This window comes from Dreissena polymorpha, chromosome 3, assembly GCF_020536995.1.
Source record: "Dreissena polymorpha isolate Duluth1 chromosome 3, UMN_Dpol_1.0, whole genome shotgun sequence".
Classification (NCBI taxonomy): Eukaryota; Metazoa; Mollusca; class Bivalvia; order Myida; family Dreissenidae; genus Dreissena; species Dreissena polymorpha.
Window position 1 is genome coordinate 132,684,095 of NC_068357.1, and position 23,086 is coordinate 132,707,180.

Consider the following 23,086-nt stretch of genomic DNA (forward strand, 5'->3'; position numbering starts at 1 on the left):
AGCCTAAATTGGGCAGGTAGATAATAGGCATTAGGCACACTTGCTAACATTGAAATGTTTAAGACAACACTGGCTATATTACTTACACATGATTAATGCTAATCCTCTAATCCCCAGACTTAAATCCAATTTCAGCTATCCATTGATACAGACCCTGATAGTCAAATTGAAACTGTATACGCAGAGATTTGCCTTAATTATCAATCTGTTAAACTACTGCATCATTTGTAGTTTTGCCTAATTCTTACACAGCTTACATAAATACATATTTAAATTAATCTTAAAGCCATAGGCGTATTTATAAGGGAGTCGCATAAATTTGATAGCATAAATTTCACAGAATACTTGAAAGCACTGAAGACAAAGAATTAATTGGTACTTAGTCGCGTTAGTGAAATGGATATGGTTGTCCTGGCATTACCACCGAGAGGCCCCATCTTCAACCCCTAAGAACCTTTCCTTTTCCTAAGAACCAAGCACAGAAAAAACAAAGGTATAAACTCATTGGTTACTGTTAAAAATAAAGAAGATTATCTCAGAAAAATAAAAGCCTTGTTTAGAAATCTTGTAGAATTAAGCAACCTTTGAAGATTCATTGAATAAATGACATTCTTTCGTTGATTTTATTTCAATTGTAGATAATTTGGTTACACAAATTTGCAAGCACAACTAGGATAAAACAACAAACATATTGTGTGACATAAAATATAAGAGTCATGTACTTTGAAATGACTGAGATAACACAGTGAAATAATAACATCCAAAATAACAATACAAACTTTAAAATAATTTCAAAGTATGTTCTACAACTTAAATATACTCTTACAGATGAGAATCCACAGGTGTCAATGTCATAATCCCACATACAGCTAAAGATCAAATTCAGACAGATTTAATACATCCTGACCTTAGAGAATCACTATTTGAATAACAGTAATAACATTTACCAATCTTACCTCACTTACTTAAGGCCAGCTAGCTGCTGTTTTAAATACCAAACTCAACATATTCCTCAACAATTTCAATACATTAGGGAAACTTGATAATAACATTCAATGATTTTATCACCTTGTTTGATTTTCGCCTACTTTTACAGATTGCAAGGGCACCATGAATTATAAGCCACTGATCATGTGTCCTATCTAAGAACTTCAACCCAGTATGCAAAAGTTTTCATGGACTTCAACAGTCAATAATTAAAAAATCCTTAATCAAATTACTCCACTATCACAGTGTCATTGAAAGGGATCTTGGATTGGCTATATGGATTTATCTTAATCAACAAATTAAAACATACATATTTCATTTGGCAACTAAAATTGCCACTTAATTGCAATCAATATTTTAGTGCTTTTCATTTTTACCTGATTTGCGTCATAATTAACAACTCCCAATATTTTCAGATATAATTTTATTAAATTGCGCATGCTATTTTGCAGGCTAAAGAATGAAGTAAAATTCTAATTGTAAGCCACAAATAACCCATGGCCAATTTAGTCAGGTATTATGCAAAAATTGCTTCTGCGGAGTTATTATGAATCATTTTGTAAAAGCTTGAATGCATGTTGACAACAAGGTGCACAATTAATTTACTACAAATGTTGGAAATAAAAATCCAGTTACATCCAGAAAAGGAAATACAAATCATCAATTGTGTCATGACAATATTTTTCTTTTAAATATTCTTCAATTCAATTTTTTTCCAAAATCTTTTTTTTCTTCATAAAACTAAACACATGCATGTATACTAATATTCTTCTTTCGCATTTAAATGAAAATTGAAGCGCTTACCGAAATGCTTTCTTTTCAATGTATGAACATTGAAAGAATTAAGATATGATCATCACCAACTACCAAAAAGCAAAACAGTAACTAAAGTCCAAAAGTGTTTTATCACTCGATTTAGATAACATAACTGTATGAAAATTCTATGGTTTTGAGCTCTGCCCCATCACTTCAACAAATACATTCATGCTGATCAAACAATTACAATTAAATTTATACTAGTCACAATTACCTTTTTGATTTTTATAAAAACCACACAACTAACTATTTAGTACTCTGAAAGTAAATTTCAGAACTCATTAAGATTACCATTTGTAACCATAATTCACTGACATGACACTGAACACTGGAACTGCATTTTTCAGAAAAAACATTCACTTACCGTATTTTACCATGTATAGCGCGCTACCATGTATAACGCGCATGCGATTTTTTAAAGCCAAAATGGAGAAAAAAAAGAATTCAAGACCAAAAACCTGAAAATTTGGTCGAAAATGGCCGCCATTCTTATATTGCGCAATCATTTAATCTGAGTTTTTCGGGCGCTTAATTTTTTGTTTTAAAGTAGGGAGCGTTTATACGATCAGGAGCATGGGTTGCAAAGCACTATATTTTCGACAATTTTTATGATTATTCTCTCGAGAACACCGTTATGTCCTTATTGCCGCTGCGCATGTTTTTTCAAGACCCCTGCGCGTTAAATTCGAACCACTATTACGTATTCCTCACATTTGAACAGTGTAACATTTTCATTACCTGCCGCTCACAACATCGTATGACATCTTCTTCTGCAGACCCGCAACATCTCAATGTCCAATTTTACACAAATCGTCCGTGGATCCCATTTTATTTTTCATCGACTTAAATATTTCCCCATTAAGAGATGCTCCCCAATAAATCCAGTTTGACCCGGTATTTCGCGCCTTCACTGCGTCTAGTTGATAAGTATTTTATAGTAAGACAAACAATACACCCGAACGCTCAATTCCATACAGTTGGTGTTATCCGCGTAAAGCCATTTGAGAAATATCATTTGTTTGTCTCTATTGAAAGAAAATAAAACGAGTCTATATCTCTATTGTTGGTTTGTAACCTACGTAGTATACTCGCACAGTAGCATATTTATGCAGAGATCGGAAAATCATTGATAAATGTATTCGTCGTTTCAATGCTTAGGGCCTAGTAGTTTCGGCAAATCGGAACTCAACTTACGTAAAACACTTGCTCAATTAACCGTTGAACTCCACCTCCGTTCTTTCCAAAAGGTTCGAAGGCGGAGCTTTGCACGTGCTATTATTTAATTGGACGATTGCCATTGAGGAACAAACACACGATTGGTTCGGCATGTTGATTGCTAGACAAAGGAAGCCAATTTTGTCGGCGAGAAACTTGTCGCTTTATTGCTTCAGACAGGAAGCGGCTTTCCTTTGATGACGTCAAACTGTCAATTCACATAGAGTGCAAATTTTCGGAAATGCTAACATTAAACTTTGGATTAAATTATCAAAATAAAGCAAAAGCGAAGTTGAGAAATACTTATTGAAATAATTAGCCTCAGTTCAAATAAGACGTTTTGCGTTGTAAATCAACGAGTTTTCATGACAACGAAAACTTTAACAAACAATACCGCGGCGCACGGGGATCGATATACCTCGATTTTTTTTAGTGAACAATCAATGAAGAAGTGTGAAAACACCAACAAAGACATTTTTTTCATCTTTTAATTTTTGTCAAAACTATTACTACCCCGTTCATTCCTAACCTTTCCCGCTATTTGTTGTTTCGACAACGGCCCCTTCAGTCTATAACATTATAGGGTGTAGTTTTTTTGCAATAACAAAAATGGCGGCAATTGTGAAGATTTACAATTACAAAATGGATTTTTTGCAATTTAGCAACCAGGAAAGCGTTGTGTCAATGTATTACGCGCACTGAATTTTTATTTTGAAATTTGAAGGTAAAAAACTGCGCGCTATGCATGGTAAAATACGGTATTTCAACAAGATCAATGGCTACCTGACTTGTACCTGTTATTGCTAATATCTGATGCCTGAAAAAACAGTTGCCATGGTATCCATATGACAACAAAGTGCACTAGAACCAATACACATTACAGCTGACTGAAGGTGAAAATGAGCTTAACATGTGGGAGCTCTGACATTTCTGACAGTTCAATTAAAAACAGAACCTCAGGTGGACTTGAGTGCTAACAGAAAAGAAAATATACTGCTTGGATGTAGACATATATTATATTTTTCATTCAAACAAAAGTAACTTTTGTTTGAGGATCCATATGAAATTTAAAAGCACTTCATATTGCTTATGATGTATTGTCCTTTACCAAATAGTACAATGACTCTATATATATAATCATTGGTTTAATCCGTACAAAATACTTGTTTAAAGCCATGAATAAACTAGAAATAAGGCCCTAGGATGCTGATGCACCCTATTCCCCTTACACTGAAAACTCAGCTGATGTCAGAAAAAAATGAACCAAAATAAGGAGGTGCCGAAATTCACAAGCTGGTTAGTTTGTTTGTAAAGTTTCAACTCAAAGAAGAAAAGTATTTCCTAGTTACACACCACACACACATGCAGCACGGACAGAACAGGGGAAAGACAGACTGACAAGGGCAATTTTGTACCCACCCACCCCTTAAGTGGGGGCATGAATAGTGTGACACTGAACAGTCCAGAGTGTTCATCCTTCACCAAAATATGTTCACCTCACCATACTATGTACAGAAGTTATGATGAACTAAAAACTATTAAATGGAATCAAAATACTGTCTATCATTTACCTGTATAATATTCTCAATAAAAGAGTCTTATATATTTCTCAATCATTTGAGGGCTCCATGCCCCTGTTGGTGGCAAAAACAAAGAGATACAAGAATTTCTTACTAACCTTCTATTAGCTATCCTCATATCGAGATAATTAATGCCTTGAAACTTCCTGTTGTTATTATTCTGTCCAAACACACAAACATCTTGTTCAAAACAGTCCTCTCCCAATATCTCTACATCACGATTTGTTTGCATACAAATTACAGGTAAGGAATTTTCAAAAGCTAAGAATTCGTTTTAAAACAATTAGGCCGGCTGAACACACTTTTCACATGCAAGAATGACAACAAATTTTTTTTTCCACAAAGAACAAAACAAGACCTGTTTGACATAAGAAATTACACACAACCATGATATTAAAATGTTCTGCTCGATCAATAGCCAAGAGACCATGTGACGAATTTTAAGGTATTCTTTTATGAGTTAATGGCGCAAAGTATGAACTGGATTTCAATAGGTACAAAAAGCATTGCGAATTTCCACATACTGTTCAAAAACATGATAACCTTGTACTGACAGCTCTCATGTTTTTATCTCATAAGACAATGTCCACTCTACGACCCCTAATTGTATCAAAGGGAGGTAATGTGAGGTATAAAATGAAAGCAATGTTTTAACTTTTTAACACAATAAACGGTTATAATCAGAGACAGCAATTGAAATTAACTAATTTATTATTATCATTATTTTATTTGAAATGAACAACAAAGACAACTTTAAATTGAAGAACTTTCACAATGCTTTAACCTTGAATTTTACCTTTAAACGTTACATTTTAGCTTTACATTTCTGTAAGTATTGCTTATGGGTCTCACGGTGGAGCTGTCCAGAATTAAATAAGTGACATTAGAGTTTAAATCCTTTACGCAGAGATAAATTCAAACTCTGATTCATAATGCTGTCAATACAACTAATGCTTTTCTAGTTTCATGCTCACTTAAGAGTCTGCAAATGATTTGACCCTTGCTCTTTCAAAACGGGGGTAATGGCATGTGCAAAATGTTGTCCCAGACATAAGCCTGTGCAGTCTGCCCAGGCTAATCAGGGACAACACTTTACTCCTTGACTTGATTGTATTTTTTCGTTAAAAGGAAATCCAGTTTGGGCAGAAAGTGTCGTCTCTGATAAGCCTGTGCGGACTGCACAGGCTAATCAGGGACATTGACAGTTTGCTCACATGCATAAAGCCATGTTTTTCCCAGAGCTGGGCTCATTTTAACAGCATACTCTCAAGAGCATATATTGGAATTGGACATGCTTTAACCCTTTGCATGCTGTTAAATTTGCAGTCTGCTAAAATGTCGTCTGCTGAATTTCTAAAATTAGCATTTTCTTCTATTTTTTTCAAAAAATACCATAAGAATAGCAAACAGTTTGGATCTTGATGAGACGCCACGTTCTGTGGCTGAAAGGGTTAATCTTTGATGTAGGACAAAACATGAAAGTTGATGGGTATGAATGAAGAATTCCCCTTGTACTATATCAGGTATTGAGTGTGAAAAGGAAATACGAGACTTATACATTATGAAGCACACTATCCCTGTCAATGGAATCCAGGATTATTGTGCATGCAAATGTAGGACTACAGTAGATATGGTTGAGGTTTCATAACAAGCATAAACATGAAATTAACCATCAACAACACACAACATTACAATTGAGTATAAGCAGAAAATGTAGTGCTTGATTCATGCGGACAGTACAAGCTAATCTGGGGCGATAGTTTACCAGGGCCCTCAACCCATTTTAGGGGAAGCGGGTCGCTACCCATAGCAGGGGGAATTTTCGCGGCGTTTCCCTTTTTGGGGGATTTTTAACTTACTCTCTAATTATTACATTTGTACATGTTTGTACTATATTCATTGCTTATTTCATAATTTAGTATGTTTGACAAGATTAAATTAAAATAGAATTGAGATATAGTAATCATGAGATCTATAAAAGAAAATTATTTTTTTATTTTTATTATTTTTTTTTAGGGGGAATTTTTCCCCCAAAAGGGGAAAAAAGTATACTTTTCAGGGGGGGCGGGGTGCGGCCGAATTTCTGCTGTGGATTTGACAGATTGAGGGCCCTGTTTACCCACAGTCATTAACCCTTTGCATGCTGCGAAATTTGTCATCTGCTAAAATGTTGTCTGCTGAATTTCTAAAATTAGCATTTTCTTCGATTTTTCTTAAAGAATACTATAAGAATAGCAAACAGTTTGGATCCAGATGAGACGCCACATTCTGTGGCGTCTCATCTGGATCCAAACTGTTTGCAAAGGCCTTCAACATTCGGTTCCCGCACTGAAAGGATTAAGTCTGGCTTTCCCAGATGATAGTTCATATGTATTCACCTGTTTTGATAAAAACAGCAAAATATACCTTTTAACACAGTCATTATTATCTTTCTACAACTTTCATTTAACACAAACTAAAGTTTAATGAAAATATATTGAGGTTTCAATAAATCAGAAAAAAACTATAAAGCACTGACTCACTCATTTGAACTTTTATGAACTTTCAACCGATTATTACAAAATCATTTATTATCTTGTAATGGGACAATTATTCACATGGTCATTGAGCTGACTGATTTTATTAATTTGCCAAGGCAATAAAACAGCAGCCATTTCAGTTGATGTGAAATTCATACGTGTGATATATTACATTCTACACCTGCGTAACCAGTCACAATGTCTAGATTATCTCCCTTGATTTGTATACAACTCACAGTTTGAAGAAAATGATGACTCAAATTCAAAACTGTGCTACATAACAATCTGGTTTTGAGTATACTTGGAACTATTTTGCGCTGGGCTGACTCATCAACTAGGGGCAGATCCTGGATTTCTGGTTAGGGGGCGGGGGGCGGGATATTGAAAGATTTGCCGGGGTCCAGGGGGCTGCTAAAGGCACCTGGTGAGTGCAGTGCAAAGCCCTGCTAGGGCGCCCATGGGGGCAAAGACCCCCCGGAAGCTCCACGATTTTAGTGATTTTGAAGGCTTTGACAACCACTTTTCGAGCAATGTCACGCCTTATGTACTTTCATCAAAGAGGGAAACATCAGAATCGCAAAGTTCGACATGAAAAACCAGGCGACAGAGAGTCTAAATTTAAAACATTTAGCGATTGTCTGTGATTAGTGGGAAATGTTGTGTACGAAAAATAAGAAAATGAGTTTAAATAGGTGATTAAGATCTAGTTAAGTGTGAAATATCCAATGAATTGACCTTACATTGGTGATTTAAGGGGGGGGGGGGGGGGGCATCTGCCACCCCCCTTGGATCCGCCTATGTCAACTATTTCTCTAATGCACATGAACTGCAAGCAAAAAACGCTTAAAATTCTTATGCTGATGAAGTCTATGAAGTAAATGGAATTAAATTACTGATTAATAGTGTGTTTATATTCTGCACAAAATAATTAACATGGAATCTTTATTACATTGTTAAGCGTAATTAATGAACAGGAACATTCACAGAGGTGTTTTAATGACAAATCAAACAGGAAATAACAAATACAGTAGCTGCAAACTTGCTTGATTTAGATATTAAATTGTATGATACCTCATTTAAATAGCTTTCACTGTAGTGTTAGCTATTAGATGAATTATAATATAACTGTCAATACAATAATTACAAGGCATTTTACACAGTACACAGTGGCTCAGTGCATATTTCATGGTTTCTTCAATTAGAAGCCTATTTAAATACAAAATATCCGATCACAAAATCCATGAAATCAAACAATCGAAGGTATTGCATAGAAATCATTAATGGCAGCTCTCTGTTAAATCAAGCAATTATGTTTGCACCCAATCAACTCGGAAGAAAACATATGAATTTAACAGGCACTTCATCCACAAACATAATTAATTTTATTACCTGTTTAATTCGCCTTATATAGAAGGAATATTAAACGCATACTGTTCTTATAATCACCTTATAATTGACTGTTTGATTCAAATTGTGCACAATTATACACTGGTACTGGTTTTTGTTATTTTCTACTGGTTTTTGTTATTTTCTAAATCTGACTGTTCTGATTCTGATTATGTAAATACGAAACTATGTGTTTGAGTCATCGTCTGCAGAATTTATTATGCGCGCCTGGTTGCAAAGTCTATATTGAAAAAAGGCATTTGTGCGATAACTTTTCATTAGCATTTAAATTCCCTTTTAAAAAATAGATTGAGCCAATATTTTTCATCAAATTATATGTCACAAATGCTGACATTATTACAGTTTTCTTGTTTTTAATGTAAAAGAAACATATTCACATTATATAAACTTTATCAACTAGTGATACAGGACGGTTTAAAATAGAGAACTCAGGAAACTTTTCATATAAAATCTTGAAAAAGAACATTCATCAAACTGACACTGCCCCATTATTTGGATATCTAACAAATTTCCATGGGGCATTCTATTTACTGTTGTTAAAATCTATGCAATTAAACATACATTAATCTGGATGCATCACACATTATTTGACCATAAACAGATGTTGTGACCACAAAATACCTTAGAGGCCAGGGACCGGTAAATATTTCCCTCACTTCCTCCTCCCCATAGCAACTAGATCATGTGACCTCAAGATAAGGGCAAATAATCCTTGGGTTTTCAGGATGTTGACAGTAAGATGGGAGGGATTTTAAATTCTTTCAGAGGTTAAACCTTATTATGAACTTGCTGACTTTCATTTAAAGTTTCATGAAATCACTAAAATCTGATTGGGAAAGCTTTTTCAAAGGAAAGCAAACAAACTTTAACAAATATCAAACAACTCTGTGACTTATTCATTAATTTTTTTTATTAATTTAAATCCCATAAAAAGCTGACATTATTAGTAACACTTGGCTGGAGGTAATATATGTTGTATGGTAGATGCAATGATTGATGGACTGTATACAATCTTTTGCCCCAAATCTTCTTTAAAGTCTCCTTTGAAGGATTTAAGAATTTAAATGAAGTACCAGTAATAGTGAATTATTATTTGAACTGACCCAAACAATTTATAAGAAGTAATATTACTCGAGTCAGATAATTATTTAGAATTTCTGATCATAAAAATCAACAGTTGTATTATCAAGGTTTGCAACTGCTTGATCTGATAAGAGATTTTAGGCAGACACCAGGATCATTTATTCTCGACTCGTCATATTCATTAAATCAAAGAACATAATTATTTGCAATGTCAATATAAGATTTATGAATTAAAAAAGATGTTATGCTCAGAAAACAATAACACAAAGACTTCAGTAAGAGCAACCATGAGTCAGCAAGAAAAATTGAACCCAAAGAGACAAAATAATGAAAATAACGTCTGCAGCACCCCAGACAATCCAGACAACACAAAGCATTGACAGATATGCCAACTAGTGACATATCTGTGGGACACTGCCATCAGATGGTAATGAAATACCAGTCTTTTTATGCTTGACTCCTATGTGCCCGATGACAGAACGTTCACGACAGCGATCTTTGATGTAATCTTCGATAATCTTGGCTCGCTGAACGAGTCAAACTGTGTCACCAAACAAGAGAAATCATTAACAGCCCTTTTTGACATCTCCACTCGAACTAGACCCAGGTGGTTCAGGTACAAACTACTTTAAAAATCTGAAGCATAATTAATTTCAAACTTATACTGAAATAGAAAAGAAACTTGTGTGAAGAACATGTCATGGACATTAATTTATGAGATGCACATAACACTTCTGAAAATAGTGGTTTTTGTCTGATAAATGCCCAGTTAATTAAAGTACATAAATATAAACAAACTTATATTAGTTGACATCACATTAGCTCATGTTGATAAGGTGAACACAAAAATATTAATTAGTCTTACTAGGGCTACCGATCAATCTCTAAGCTCTTTTTTATAAATCTGCATGCTTAACAATTAAAAATGAAATAAACAGCATACAAGAGCGTAATTTTGTAATAGTTATTTTGTATTCATTACAATTTAATCAATCACGAAGAAACTTAAATGCAGCATATAAAAATAAATAGGCGCCCAATCCATAAGATGCAAATTAGAAAACACGTACCAGCAAATACCTGTCATGGTTGAATATATACCAATTGAACTTAAGATTCCTCAAAATTAAATGTTATGTTACCACATTAATGGAATATTTGTTTTCTTAATAATTATTTGCTACCAAATCAATAAAAACCAATTTATGGAACTCTTGTTTGGAAAGTTATTCAAATAAGGGATTAAATGTGCGTCTGTATTATAATACATTTTGAAATAAGCAAAAAACAAGTATGATGTGATCATTATAAACTTACCATATTTTCCATGATAAAGAACTGAATATCCGTGTTTGAGTAACATAACAGCTCTGAATGCGTCAACGGTTTTAAAATACACAATATGACCAGAGTACAAATTTATAATGATAACAATGCCTGTCTATCCAACAACATTCAAGCCAAGCTGTGGGCAAACTGGGCTTAATGCATGTGTGTAAGGTATATTTTAATTAAACTTAACTTACTCCAGAAAGACACCAAGCAATGTAACCAAAACTTGTTTGGCTTGCTAACATGTTCAAATTAATTACTTCAATGTCCAGGCTTCCACAAATCCACCCTCTAAATCTTAAATTTAAAACAGTAATCACTGAGAACCAAGTTTTTCATAGTTACAGTATAGCAAAAACTAAAATAACTTTTTCTGCAACTTTTGCCACATTTGCATCCCAATTGTACCTTCAGGTAAGTGTGGACAGGTGGACAAGTAGACAATGAAGACCAGAGAAAATCAATTGAGGAATAGATACCTGATATCATGCTATTTTCACAAGATAGTGTATTGAACACAGTCTAACCTGATAATGACTCCATGGGCTTATTTCTGAGCAAACAAAAACAATTCATCACAGTTGATATAGCCATTTATTGTGCCTATAATGTATTTGTCAAACAAATCGTAAAAACACAATCTACACCTGTTGATTACATAAAACATGTTTTAATCTTACCATTCCTTTTAACTGGCTTTAATAGTACTAGTGATAAAATTGTGTATATTGTGCCAGGATACACATATGATTGTAATATTCACCAAATTTGTTAACAACCAAAACACCAGTCCTGTTCCTTACAGCAAAATAGTATAATGCAAAAGTTGGAAGTTAATACCTAAATATTGCTTTTATTTTTGTGTAAATGTTATTACATTTTATAACCATATATATGCATTTGATGCATTTTCCTTATTGGTACATACCGTATACATGCGCTTATAAGACGCATTTTTAAGACTCAAATTAATAAATTAAAGTGGGAGTCGCGTCTTATAAGCGAGTTACTTGTGAAAATAAGCGAAATTTTTCAAAATATCGAGTTTACTGGGCTTACGCTGGCCAAGTTGGACACTTGTCAATTGTTTTGAATCATCGCGGCAGCCATTTGCATTTTCTCTAAAGTCTGTATTTGCCCGTACCGTGTATCGGAACGCTATGTTCAGTTATCGATTTACTTGAAATAAAATGTATCGTTATTGATTTTGTTGTCTATTATTTTTTATTTGAATTTTGTTATTTTGGGGTCGTAAGGCGTTATATTGTCCATGGTTATACTTGAAAAGTTTGTATCACCCGATTGTCTGCGCGCGACGTCGTTAAATGTCATATAAATTGGGCATAATAGTATACGTGTGTAAGCGGCGACACGATGCCAAACATGCTTAAAATAACAGCAAAATCAGTTCTCAGTTTGAAACTGTTAATTGTTAAATAAACACGCGATTACAAGTGCTTCTTGACAAATTTGTTTCACCTGATCGTCTTTGTTCGACGCTGTTAATTGTCAATTTAGACATAATTGGCAATAAGGGTATCGTCTGAAAATAGTTACCAGTTTGCAACTGTCAATTGTTAAATAAACACGTTCATTCAGACGACCCCCTTGCCGATGACACCTTATTTATTAGGGACCCACGACAGCGGGAGCAAAGAGCGACCGCATGCAATTATCCACAGGTGGCTTTCTTCTTGACCCGTGATTTCACTCTATCACGCGATTGGCTAATTTTATGAAAGTAGGCATTACCTATAGACAATGGGCGTAACATTTGCATAATCAAGGTAATCTATATCTGCCTCTTAGTTTTCAATACCCGTCAAACAATATAATTATATTTACCAATTACAACTACTGGAATCGTCAAAATGAAACACAAACGTAACTCTTATGATCTCAAACTCAATGGATGGTACACAGGACGACGAGTTGTTTGATGATCTTGTGGAAAATGGCGATTAATCTGAGGATGTATCAGCCTGTGCAAAGGTTAGTGATTGCGAGGATGATGATGATGATATCGGCGACTGGGTTTACGATGACAAGCTCACTAGTGAGGAATTCTACAAACTGTTCGGTGAAAGCGATGATGAGGATTTCGAGGGATTTTAAGATGACTGATACGATCAATTACGAACGTAATGGCAAATTGATTAAATACGCAATTGTTAGAAATTGTGTTAATTTGATAATTATTTTTACTGTATGAATAATACTTGAAAATAAATTAAAACCTACTTATATATCATGAAATAAACAAATATTATTTACTTTGTTGTTTGATTGTTTTATTTTTCGGACTTGCGTGAATTACTAATTGTATGCAGCGCGAGTTTGAAAAATTCTCAATGTGTTTCTTATTGATTTTTTTCAACATTCTGCCGTTTTTCGGCCGATGAAAACGGCAAAATTTGACCGCGTCTTACACGCAGGTCAGTCTTAAATCCACCGATTATAAAGTCCAAAATCGGGGTGCGTCTTATAAGCGAGGGCGTCTCATAAGCGCACGTATACGGTACTTCTACCTTGTAAAACTATAGGAGTCATGCTCTGTGAAAAGGGGTTTTAATGAATGTGCGTAAAGTGTCATCCAAGATTAGCCTGTGCAGACGACACTTTCCGCTTTTATGGTATTTTTCATTTCAAGAAAGTCTCTTCTTTGCAAAAATACAGTTTAGGCGGAAAGTGTCGTCCCTGATTATCCAGTGCGGACTGCACTGGCTATATATATTAAATCTGGGACAACACTGTACACACATCCATTAAATCCCCTTTTCACAGAGCACAGTCCAATTATGTTAATTATAAAACAGGCATTCACAGACATTGGACATATGTGTAAGCGTATAACCTCAGAATAATTATTATGTTATCACTTTAAACCAAAAATACCTTTTCAAACAATCAATACCAATGATCTCACACTATGTTACCACCAAATGCAGGTAATCCCAAAACTGTTGTTATTAGTTACAAACACCAAATACTAGAATACACAAACTTCATTTTAACAAGTCCCATATCTTATATTGAATTCCTCCACCCAAACATTCTAAATTTCCCCTGTTACATCATACTGCTCCCCAAACATTTTACAAACCACTACCTCTACTTTATCTGGCCAGGAAAACTACAACATGCATGTCTGATTTGTGTGCATAAGTTTAATTGATTTAAACAATTAATGTCACCACTAATGTTAAAATATGCATATCTAAACAATAACATCCTTCACCGTAAGTAATGCGATCTTTATCTGCACATTCATTACATGGACATGTTTGCTGCCCCGGGGTATGGCATTGTTTGTTTCTTTAACTGAATATTAAATAGTCTTGAGGAGACTGGTAAAAAGCTGTTGTTGAAATCATCATAGTTTTTTGAAAGGTGTGAACACAACATGTTGGGGCAATATATATATGTACTAAGATCAATTTTAAGCTAATGTACTACAAAGAAGAATACAAGACTTATTTTCTGGAATATAATTACTTTTTGATTACATTAATAGCCTAAGTTTTGTTTATTATGGTTTTACATCATTTTATCAGTAACAAAGTAATAGTGATACCATAGAAATAAATAACAATGTAAGTAATCCCCCAGTACCCTCCCAGGCATCAATGAAGTTTATGTTGATATAAATCAAGGTTACCTTAAATCAACAAACATGCAGGATACTGTTGCATTCTGGGTATAAGATTGCCTCAAAGGGATCTTTCGTGCTGAGAGTTAATTGAACTTTTGTACTATATCATGTCACTGTGTCAAAAGCTCTAACATGATCTATGATCTAAAATAGCATAATTTGCACGATTTATCTAAAGGTATTTGATTGATTACAAATTGTAACAGAAACTAAACATGATTGAGTGCACGATGAAAATAAATTAACTAGATAATGATTGCCAATATCTTTTTTGTTTGTCAAAACATTGAAATATTGTGCAGGTCAGCGTCAAAGATTTGGTAAATATCAATCAAACAGAGGCTCCAGTTTATTTTTCTTTTTTTTCTTTAACCCTTTGCATGCTGGGAAATTTGTCGTCTGCTTAAATGTCATCTGCTGAATTACTAAAATTAGCATTTTTCTTAGATTTTTTTTCAAAGAATACCATCAGAATAGCAAACAGTTTGGATCCTGATGAGACGCCACGTTCTGTGGTGTCTCATCTGGATCCAAACTGTTTGCAAAGGCTTTCAAAATTCGGTTCCCGCACTGAAACAGTTAACATTTTAGAAGCCCTAATAAACAAATACTTCACATAATTTATCTTTGCAGGAATACAATGGACATCTATACAACCAAAATAAAAAAAGCATGAAAATCAGTCCATAAATAACAATTTGATAATAATTCATCATCTTGTTTCTTTTAACGTGCGAGGAGTCAATCCAGCAAGTGCACTAAGTTTGTACCAATAGTATATATTCTGTATTATATATAACTAAAAACACGAACAACTGAAAGTATTTTGTGAAAACGATAATGTCAAATAAATGCTTTACCCCATTTTATCATGCATTTAATTATAATTAGTGGACAGGGGCTTTCAATCACAATCTTTTTTGGTAACCTTCTTTTCTTTTATGTTGGACTTAAACTTAGTCATGATAAAGCTCTTTTTAATAACGTTTGTATTAATCGAACTTTCCAAGGCATTTCCGTGTTCTCTTTAAATTTATATTAGTTTTTATGGATTGACAACATCATGATTGTCAACAAAATTTCATCGTGGTTAAAACCAAACTATGAAACAATTATAACATCATGTATCATTGTTTTCCACATTCCATGCAATAAAAAACTTGTTTGATTGGTGCCCATTTAATTGCAAAAAGCATGTTCTGTCATCGTCATGAACGCCTGCCTAGGTGATTTGTCATTCACACAAATAAATATTTGATCTAAATGACGAGACTTCATATCAAGGCAATTAATTAAACAAGCCTGACAAGAACCACTTAGTGGTTTCTCTAATTTCAAACACAAAGTGCATGACAGCATGTTATGTAACTACCAAGTTTGTATGATTGGAAATTCTTCAAATATTTTAATCAAGAAGATTTAAGGATCTTAATTTAATGCAGTATGCGTCTTAAACACAGCTGCATAAAAAACTTGATAAATAAATCACAGGCAACAGGATTCAAATGTGAAATTTTAATAAATTTTTCACAAAATGCTACGAGTTGAGATAATTGTTGGATATTTGTCTAAATTTTATGATCTGCATCATCCAATATTTAACCCTTTGCATGCTGGGTAATTTGTTCTGCTAAAATGTGGTCTGCTGAATTTCTAAAATTAGCATTTTCTTCGAATTTTTTCAAAGAATACTATCAGAATAGCAAACAGTTTGGATCCTGTTCTGTGGCGTCTCATCTGGATCCAAACTGTTTGCAAAGGCCTTCAAAATTCGGTTCCAGCACTGAAAAAGTTAAAAGCCAATAAATATTAAGATATCACTGTGTTTGTGATTTTACATTAATGTACTATGCTTAGATGATCCAGCCTAGCAAAGATTTCAGTTTTTGAGAGAACTATACAATATTTACTAAATGTCTGTGTAAATATTATTCTAGACCATATCCATCATTTTAAGATAATCAAACTGTCTCAACACAAATAATTTGCTCACAATATAGAAACAGTACAATAAAATTGTAAGTAAGTGATTATAAAATGGTTGTAAAACACAGCCATGATAAGAGCACTATTCTGCTACATAATATATAATATATGTCTTTATGTTGTTCTTGGTCACTTTTTTCAATTCAATATTAACCCATTTATGCCTAAGCGTCCAGAAAAAAGGCCTTGGCACACAACATAGACCAAGATGAGAAGCCGCATGATGCAACGTCTCATCAGGGTCTGCGTTGTTTGCTTAAAGGAATTTCTGTTAGAAATATTCTAAATAAAATAAATATACTTAGACATCCCTAATTTTGGAAATAAACTGATCCAATTTAGAAGGATGGGAGAGTCCACTAGGCATAAATGGGTTAATATGAGAGTTTCTTTTAAGCATGGATTTAATTCTGTAAGAAGAAAAAAATAATTGCCGTTAATTAACAATGTATTTAATATAGCTATAATAGACAAAAACAAAATTAAAAACCTGCCTTGTCTCAATCTAAAATCCCTGTAATATCTCATAATTATATTTTCTTTCAGCGTCTTGTAAACATTAACACACCTGGTACCGAATTACATAACATCGCATTCCAATTCCTCATGAACACTGGATAAGGACCTGAGGTAAATCAATGTAGTACAATGAAACCGTCTACATCTAAACAAGGTATGGTATAATCAATAGACTGCTAATGTCATCAAAAGGTGGAGGTACAGCCGGGGAGAATAAACATCATGCCTAAAGTACGCTTATAAATATTCATAAACCAGTTGCACGCAATTAACATAAGAACATGAACAACAAAAAGTCCACAAAGCCAAATTGAGATCAGATTGGCGGAAATGATTGCTTGTCTGAGTGTAGACAAGGAAATTATATTTTATTAGGCAGTCAGCGTTACAGACACGATTGAAAATGAATAGCACACAAATGCAATCAGGTGTCAATCACGCATTCTTTGATGTTCACATTAGAAATAACTACTGTATTAAAGTCTGAGTAATTTCCCTTTAAAGTTCAGGTCGCTCATTGTTTTGACTGAAATGTATCCTTTATTTTCAAAGTAACTCTATTATTGAATAGTTGTTACACTTTTTCATCAATTCTTTTAAGACATAACACTTGTTTTCTATAAAGAATTAAAGGAAGGGAAAGCAAATTTGAGTTATTTTGGCCAAAAAAATGGGCTTAATGTTTTGACATAAGTTTTACAAATTTCATTCTCTATCAAAATTGTTTAAAATAAACCGTTGTTGAAGAAAAGATTGTTAAAAAAAACATGATATGCTATGAAAAAATATATAATTATATGGTTGTGTTTTTAAGCGTGTTACATGCATTTAAGTATTTATCAATGAAATTGATATTATATTATTTTGTTATGGTTAGATGACGTCACTATTGTGCGCAGTTTAATATACCTCATAGAAAAATTGGTGGAGAATAGATTTATATATTTCTCATGCATTAACGATAAAAAAACATACTCAGAAAAGCATTAAACAGAACATTAATTATAATTTCTCAGTAGATATGTTTAAATTTTCTAATATTTTTTTTTTACTTGTGCACTTTAATAATCTGCTAATTGCTTTTTAAAATAAATGCATGAATAATTATTTACCGTTCATCCCATATAATTTAGATTCTCAGGTGATATTAAATTTGCATCACAAATTTATTAACAAATACCTTTATTTTCAGGGACACAAAGTTTTATTTATTTTGCTGCATCAATTACATACATGATGTGTATTGCAAAAATGGGTTTTTATAATATCAAAACGCCACATAAAACACCAGTCTATATTCAGACTTGAGTCTGCTCAAAATTGTACACAAGTGAACTTAAGAAGTATAATTTTGATTTAACTAAGGCATCAATCAAACTTACTAAAGCAGCTTAAACAAAATGTCAGAACAGTAAACTTTATATTTTAATTTCAGGATAGTCACTCAGACTTACTGAAAGCTTTCTATGCGTCTCTGTCGAGGTTTCATGCGCGTGCTCGCACTCCTGGACTCTGAGAACAGCACGCTGTCATCCTGTACCCCAGCCTGCTGTCGGGCACGCTCAGACAGCTCTCGAGTCTTCTGCAGGAATGAGGCTGACCGCACAGGGGGAGATAACGAGTCTCCAGCAGCCCTGAAAGCATAGATATTTCACAATGTAAAGCATTACGTGAGTTATAGCATAATATTCATCTATACAAATCTTAAGGTTGGCCTAAAGAAATCTAACTAAGTACACGATGTAAAATCTTTTTTGTTGAGCAACATGATGCATTAACAAATATTCTGATTTTGGTCTTGCGTTTTGGTACTGAAGGGGCTTATTTGTGTTCTGATCGTTGGAAATGTGGAAAGATCAGATTTTTTAGTTTGCAAAACCTGCTAAGGACCAAAGATGGCTGCAAATAAGAATGTTACAATAATAAACCCTAATAGGAAAAAAAAATTATGACCTGAAAAAGAGGTGTAAAAAGGCAATAACAATGTAAGTAAGAATTATTGCAAGTAATAAAACTTCTGCTTCTTGATGAGCAGTCTTAACCAGTATTTACATGAACTTTCCATTATAAACCAAGAAAATCACATCTTCCATGTTTGATCTCTCCGAACAGAATCAATATCACACCTGTGCGCTTTGTTAACCTCTATGGGAATTTTAAAACAGTGATAGACCAGGTATCATGAAGTAATTGGATTGCCGTTTGGCACCTGAGCTATCACCCTGAAGCTGTCAACTGTGCTACCTTTGGGATCATACCAAGGAGTCGGGCACTTTACTCCAGTAACAGGAGTCACCCGAAAAAATGTCTAAACATTATCAGCACAGTTATCAAAACCTGCATGTCAAAAAGCACAGTTCAGCAGATTATGTGTCCAAAACTGTTATTTATATTCATGATAATCTCCCTTTACTTATAACCTGCAAAGATCATTTATGAAAGAATGTTTTGCCCACTTTTTCAACAGAAAACAGATTAAAAGAAAGAAAAAATTCTTTAAATGTTTCTGTTGAGTACGATTTGTGAAGAAAATGCATATGAATGTTTAGAAATCGAAAAAAAGAAATTAATTTAAGTCCTTTCTTTTTATTAACCTTATACCTTAAGGTGAAGGAATTTATTTGCACATTTATCAGTGTCTGGCAAAGAAATCTCTACTCTAAAGAAGTTCAAGCATTTTATTTTCAAACGTCAACCGTTACGAAATAATCAATGAAACATCTTTAAAGGAGCTGGGCAAGTTTACATAGGCACCAATTAACATTCCACCTTTGCGATTTTATTTTCCAATCTCAGCATGGGTACAGGATTAAAACGTTCAGTCAAATGATAAACAACTTCGTGACCAGTTTCATAAAGCTACAATTGCGTGAGCTTTTCCCGATTTGTTCATAATGAAGGACAATAAAGAAAAGTAATTGATTTTGTGATGAAACCCCTCACCTAAATTGGATCAAGGTTTCAGGACCCCATATTGGGCTTGGAATGTTTAGTAGCTAACTTGGAGCGAGAATAAATATATTTTATGTACCGTGCAGGTATAATGGAATGTTGACCAGGGTCATGGGCGCAATGCAAAATGGTTCTTTCAGCTTTAAACAACAAATACATGTTGTTTAAAAAAATCTCCAATTGAACAGCTTAGTAGTTGTATATTTTATTAAAGTGACGCATAGTACATAAATAATCATTGGTATTTACAGCAATAATAGGATCAATATTATAATAAGCAAAAATATTTACAAAAACATTATACTACCCAGCCATATAAATGGCTTACGAGTCACTGAGTTGACATGTTATCGGTGTAGTCATAAAATAACATCAAAATAGTTCAGTACAGATCTCAAATTTTTAAGTGAAGCTCAAAATGTAAAAAAAATGACAGTCAATTCCAATTATTTGGAATGGACCTACACAATATCCAACATCCTTTAATATAACAAAGTATCACGCATTATGTTGTGATTATAATTAGAAGTCATTAACAATATAACATATTTAAAGTCACACATTACCAGGCATTGGGTTCACTAGGGTACGATTCCCACAACAGCTACTGGACAAACAACATTACAGACTAATTAAAAGACGATTAAAGTGGTAAATAATATAAATCAATGATATTTAAATAAAACATATTATTATTTTTCTTCACAAGTGAACACTGATGATCTTATAAAATATGCCACTAATAAACAATTAAATGAGATAATTTTATGCCACACAAACATAATTACAACATAGCTTTTGTTCATTTCAGCTCAATTGTTTGTACACAATGCCTATAGCTTTCTATGACACTGACAAGTGTATGTCCTGGGTTGAACTAGTTCTTGGTATATTTGAGGGTGATCTTAAGAAGCCTATCTGCAGTGGTGGAGGCAACCGGGGACATCCCCTGAGAAAAAAGTTGGTGAGTTATGAACAGCTCATGAACCTCTTTTTTAGAGTTCGTGAACAGTACATGAACGCTAAATACGGTTCATGAACAGTTAATGAACTCTAATAATCAATCTTGAACTCCAAAAGGGGTCCATAAGCTTCATTGATCCGATTCATGAACCATTTATAAACTAGTAGTTCAAAGGTTTGAATATTGGTAACAACTTGCCTGTCAGACAAACGGGCTTACCACTTCTCTGATAATTTTTCACTTTTCATGAAGCAATCAATTGGTTTTAAATTAATCTGGAGTTACGGGAATTTATTTATATTTCTCATTTTTTTGTTATATAAATGTACTTAAAGTGTGCCTTGCAAGTAAACATACTCAGCACACAGGTGACCCTTTCCAATCCAAAGTGTTATATCAGACATTATACAAATCCATGAATTAAAGATCAAACGAAAATGCCTGCAGATTACATCAAACTGGAAAATTTCATTTTAGCAAAAATAAATAAATCTACAGTAGGTTTATCGGTCCAACATATTTCTGTCTCAGATATACTTAGAATAACACATACATTTTATGAATATTGCCAGAAAAAATGAAGGTTGGCAACCAGACAGTGCACATTAATCCCTAACATGCATACAATTGATTTCATTTCAAATAAACTTCACCGCACACACATGCACCGCTGAGTATAATATTGATCCCCATCATCATAAATAATATAATTGCCATGTTAATGAAGCAATATTACCTCTTTTTTCTGTCTAATTTCTTGTAAAATGTATAAAACAACTCCATCATCAACAACCTTTCTTGTTTTATATGATCCACAGAAATTACATTAAGATTGATTTGTATGTTTTTGCTAGACACATTAAATAATGGATTTTGTAATTATATTTCCTCAAAGCAGAATTTAGGAACACAAAGAAAATTTTCCACTTTTGTGTACGAGTCAAATATGCATTTCAATACTTTAAATGTAAAAAAAAAAATCCACAAAATGCACCACTACAACATTTCAGCATTAACTCCCAATTCTGTCTGAAATCTTGTTAACATTGTACCACCCTATCCTGATAAACTAATCAAACCTTGCAAGCTAGCCAAAACATTTGTACACAAAAGCTCCACTAAAATATATATGTATCAATAAAACATAAAAAAATCAAATTCCTTGATAAGATCCACATACCGACTCTTTTGGTAGCCGAGTGGCATGCGTGTACAAATATAATTGAATGAATCTGCCATATTCTTGTTCAATTCACTTGAACCCCAAAAGACTGAAGATTCTATCAATCAGTCACAACGTACGCCTGTAATTAGTTACACGACTCTAGTCCAAAGAACAATTATAAAATATCTCTTTAGCACATCTTTCCAATTAAGTTAATCCTCACACTCTATAGGCAATCTCGCGAGCACCCTTATTAAGTCACAACTGAAAACGGCTTGATGACAATTTTAAGACCTTGTAAACATACAATTCAAACTTGAAGGGGCCGTTTTCCTGTGAAATGATTGGTCAGGAAAAAATATCTGAATTTCATTTAGAAGCAAAAGCACATTTAAATGAGCCCTGACCCACCTTAAATTCGTACACATCATGCATTTTCACAATACGAAAGACGTCCAGCCATCACTAGCCGACCCAAGATCATCGTTCAACAATTTGCATGTCAACTTGCTGTATTATATGGTCATTGAAATGGCGATACCCATTATTAAGTGCATCATTTCTAGATGCCGGCCGTGTTGTCAACCATGAAATGTCTCAAGGCTCACAATAAACACACCTTATATCTTAATTCTGACCATATAAACATTCAGCATAGATTTCCAATTATTGTTTTTTTTTATTAATTTGCTGTAATTTTCTGTCATTTAAAAAAATCCAATGTTTGTTAATAATCCTGATTATTTTAATAACACAAATTCATTAAATAAACATTTTTAAAATTAATTTTATTTCTGAGTATTACATTTAATCCTGTCACATGCCTTTAAATCAGCCTGATAACCAGGTAACCTAATAACCCAAAAGTTATTAGGCTAGTTGACCAAGTAACCTAATAACCCAAAAGTT

General features: G+C 33.6%; 1 protein-coding gene across 3 annotated transcripts in view; it reads right to left on the minus strand.

Annotated features, from left to right (window-relative positions):
* LOC127871514 (uncharacterized) overlaps positions 1-23,086 on the minus strand; it is a 175,309-nt gene that overhangs the window by 59,527 nt on the left and 92,696 nt on the right. For 2 of the 3 annotated variants that reach the window (XM_052414510.1, XM_052414511.1), the window contains one exon: positions 18,551-18,730. In XM_052414510.1, the coding sequence (XP_052270470.1) occupies positions 18,551-18,730 (180 nt within the window). Of the gene's footprint in view, positions 1-10,924; positions 11,189-18,550; positions 18,731-23,086 lie in introns of those variants that run through there. The other variant, XM_052414514.1, reaches the window with a different exon arrangement.